At 48.8% G+C, this 3,844-nt stretch overlaps 1 protein-coding gene across 1 annotated transcript in view; it reads left to right on the top strand.

Moving 5' to 3' along the window:
* The first annotated feature begins 391 nt into the window (after positions 1 to 391).
* ZRANB2 (zinc finger RANBP2-type containing 2) overlaps positions 392 to 3,844 on the top strand; it is a 22,139-nt gene continuing 18,686 nt past the window's right edge. Inside the window, exon 1 of the mRNA XM_018576867.1 lies at positions 392 to 502. Coding sequence (XP_018432369.1) covers positions 447 to 502 — 56 coding nt within the window. The 5' untranslated portion in view covers positions 392 to 446. The remainder of the gene's footprint in view (positions 503 to 3,844) is intronic.

The following is a 3,844-nucleotide window of genomic DNA, read 5'->3' as shown; positions in this document are numbered from 1 at the left end:
TCAGTACAGCGTTGCATGACGGAATAAACGTCAGACAAAGGATCTCAGCACTGAATACTGAAAAATGGCCTGGCCAGGAAGGGGGTCTAAACACCTGGTCTTGAAGTGGTTAAAAAAAAAATAGTGGGGGGGGAACTCGCGCATGCATTGCGCAGTAGTCACCGAACAACGTTTCGTACTACGTTTCCAATTGAAGACCTCGCAGCCATTTAGGTGCCCTCTAATATGCCTGAATAAATAATTCATTCTTTCCCCAAGAGAGCCAGGGAGTGTTTCGCCCTGAAAGCCTGCTCTGGTGACAGAAGCGGGCCGGACGGGGCGGAAACCGGAAGCGGGCCGGACGGGGCGGAAACCGGAAGTGATTCGTGTGCACTCAGTGAGCTCAGGAGTGCAGAGGGCGGGCGGAGCCGAGGTCCTTCCTCACAGAGCGGACGGCGGCAGCCAAGATGTCGTCTAAGAATTTTCGCGTCAGCGACGGAGACTGGATCTGCCCGGATAAGAAGTGAGGGAGGCGGCTGTGTTGGTTTGGGGGCAGTGCAAGGCGGGAGGGGGAGAGTAGATCGCTGGGGAAGCAGGCAGGCGAGGCTGCGGCCTACACGCTGTGAGGCCTGGGGTGACCGAGGAGGGGGGAATGGAGAGGCATCTCATGGGACATGTGTTCCCTGAGACGGGAAGCGGGGTGGAGGAGAGAGAGGCTTGCCATGGGACATGAGGTTCCCGACAGGGGGATCGAGAGACTTATCATTGGGCATGGGGTTACCAACAGAGGGGGGAGGGTGATACAGAGGCTTGGCATGGGAGAGGGGATGGCAAGGCTCCTATTGCTTTGGGGGGGGAGAAGAGGCTTGACAGAGTCCTTAATGGGGGTAGGGGGATGCAGAGGATTGCCATGTGACATGGGTTACAATTTAGGTGAATGATGAGGGTTGACCTGGGGTCCCGGCTTGGGGATATAGAAAGTCGACATGGGGTCCCGAATGAGGGAGAGGGCTATAGAGAAGGTCGACATGAGGTGCTGGATAGGGGAGAGGGATATACAGGGGGGTCAACATGGGGTAGAGGAATATAGAGAGGCTTGACATGGGGTCCCGGATGGGGGAGAGGGTCGACATGGGGTCCCGGATGGGGGAGAGAGATGGAGAGGGGTATAGAGCGAGTCGACATGGGGGAGAGGGGTATAGAGCAGGTTGACATGGGGTTCTGGATTGGGGGGGGGTATAGAGCGGGTTGTGATGGTCCACATGGGGTCCCTGATGGGAGAGAGGGATATAGAGAGGGTACCTGATGGGGGAGAGGGATATAGAGGGTCCACATGGGGGAGAGGGATATAGAGAGGGTCCACATTGGGTCCCGGAGGGAATCATGCCTGTGGCTTTCAGTCTTGCAATGCCTCATGGGACTTGTAGTTCCACAACAGCTAGAGTGCTGACTTTGCCTATTCCTGATCTATACTGTCCTGTGTCAATGAAATTGTAAATAGTCCAGGAGGCAGCATACACCTCCATACAGGGATACAGGGAACTATTTGTTACTTGCAGCCATTGATGTCTATGGGTACTTGTACGCAGCACTTCCTGTCTTCCAGGGAAAATGTGCTTTCATTTTACACATACGACTCCATGCGCCCCTGTGCAGGAGGCCTAATATAAACTGCAGAGTGCCATTAAACCCCCTTTTGGAAAAGTACTAAGTTATAAAGAATGCACAAAATCAGTCACATAGGTAAAAAGGAAAATAAAGCTACAGTGAAAAAAATTATCTGAGTCCTGACCCCCCTCCCCCACAAGGAAGAGATCACCGCCACTGATAACAGGAAGCAATAGATCTTCATCTTAAAGTAGAAGAAAAGGTGTCACAATAACTCACCTGTCGGATGTTCCTTCCCTTGTGCTCTGATCCTCCCTGTATACATGTTGTAATCGCTTTACTTTACGCGGTCACGTGACTGTAAAGCTCCAGCTAGTCTGAGAACTGGAGTCCTGACAATCATGGCTGCACCTAATGATTATTTACCTCATCAATTAGTTGGCTGATTGTTTTTTCGATTAATCGGAAAAAAAAAAAGTTCAATAAATACCATTTTTGATTTAAAATGAAATACACAAATGCCGTGTTGCATGGTAGTGGGCGGGAACAATAGCCAGCCTGTTATTGGCCATTTCAAATTGCAATAGCCAGTAGCAGGTTGGCTGTTGCCCGCCCACTGCTTGCTGTGCCCTCCTTGCAGCGTGGATGAGCGAGCTAGGTGATCCAACCAACTAATCGATAATGAGAATTAGGGCTGCAACAACTAATCGACATAATCGATTATTGAAAAAGTTGTCATCTTTTTCAATAATCGATTAATCGGCTTCCGATCAGTTGGCCCTGTTCACGGCTCCACACACGCTGCGCGCCGCACCTCCTCCCCAAATCACGCTCACCGCTGCCAGACCCGCCCTCCCGCATCCACGCTCTACACGGCGCACCTCCTTCCCGCCTCACACTCACCACCCGCCCACATCCACTGACAATTATCTGAGTAAAATACAAGTGTAGAATTCTAATGCTAACAGCAGGTGGAGCTCAAGTTGCATTGTTTCTGTGTCTTCAGGTTTATTTACTATAAAATAAAGATTGTATACATATAGTACAAAAAAAAAGATACAAAACGTCAGTTTAAAAACTCAGGCTTAAAAATAAATTAATAACAGACCAGGCCCCAAACAACTCTAGTTTGTGTTTAAAGGAAAAGTACACTTATCCTTTTTCCCTCTTTGCCGTAACGTAACCCACCCTTCCCATTCACAGATACTTACCTGAATCCAGTGGCTGCAGTCTCTGATGTTTGTTTACATCCAGCATCACAGTTGACACTGTTCTGGTTGTGCCTGCGTGTTACAGTCCCATAGACATCTATGGGCTTATGTCAGAACGTCCGGAGAGAGGAAGGGAGACTGCCCTATAGAAGTCTGTGGGGCTGTTGTGAGAAACTGTGACCACTACAGTGAGACTTGCAGCACTGAATGTAAACAAACACCAAAGGCCACCGCCGTCAGATTGAGGTGAGTATGCATCTGTGGAGGGGGAGGGTTAGGTCAGGGCAGAGTGATAGGTGCACTTTGTCTTAAGATCACTTCTCTCTAATGCTTTGAGTTGCTGACCTGTACCAGGTACTCTGATTAGAAAGTCAGAACTTTTCATCTGCATACAAGTTACAGGTCTGTGCCACACAAAGTATTAAAGCTGTTGGGTCTGTATGACAATCCAGCAACTACCATTTTCAGGAGAGGTCAGCATTGGAGGTTTTTAGTCCATGTTTCCGTTTAGCAGAGATAGTATATCAAATGCCTTGGCAATCGACTGGCTGCTGTGACATCACAGAGCATCGGGCGGCACTCTCCTTGGTGGCAGTGAATAGTTTCTCCTGAGAACTACTGATGTGATTAGTTATGACGGCATTACTGGAAAACCTACGCTGCGATGTGCATTCATATTGCTAGGAACAAAGCCATTTCATGGATGTCTCAGTATTGATCCATATGTCTTCCTATAGGTTTTTACACTGGTACGAAAAGTTCTCAACATGCAGCAGAAATATGTACTGATTGTGCTAATTTAAACTCTGTGCATTGCAAATTTGGGTGCAAACTGGTGAAATAAAAGGTTTTTTATTTATTGTGATGGTTCTTGTTTAAAGGAGAACTATGAGGTGAGTGCTTTTCACTCACCTCATAGTTCTAGCCGACCTGTGACAATGAGACTGTCAAAGGTCGGCTCAGTAGATCGGGAGGTGAGCGAACATATACCGGCATTCGCTCACCTCTCAATCCTGTCACGGCTCTCTGCCGTGACGGGAGGGGCT

Source organism: Nanorana parkeri, unplaced genomic scaffold, assembly GCF_000935625.1.
Source record: "Nanorana parkeri isolate BGI_ZX_2015 unplaced genomic scaffold, ASM93562v1 scaffold79, whole genome shotgun sequence".
In the NCBI taxonomy this organism is placed as follows: Eukaryota; Metazoa; Chordata; class Amphibia; order Anura; family Dicroglossidae; genus Nanorana; species Nanorana parkeri.
The sequence above is the reverse complement of the archived record's forward strand: the minus strand, read 5'-3'. Positions and strand labels throughout refer to the sequence as shown.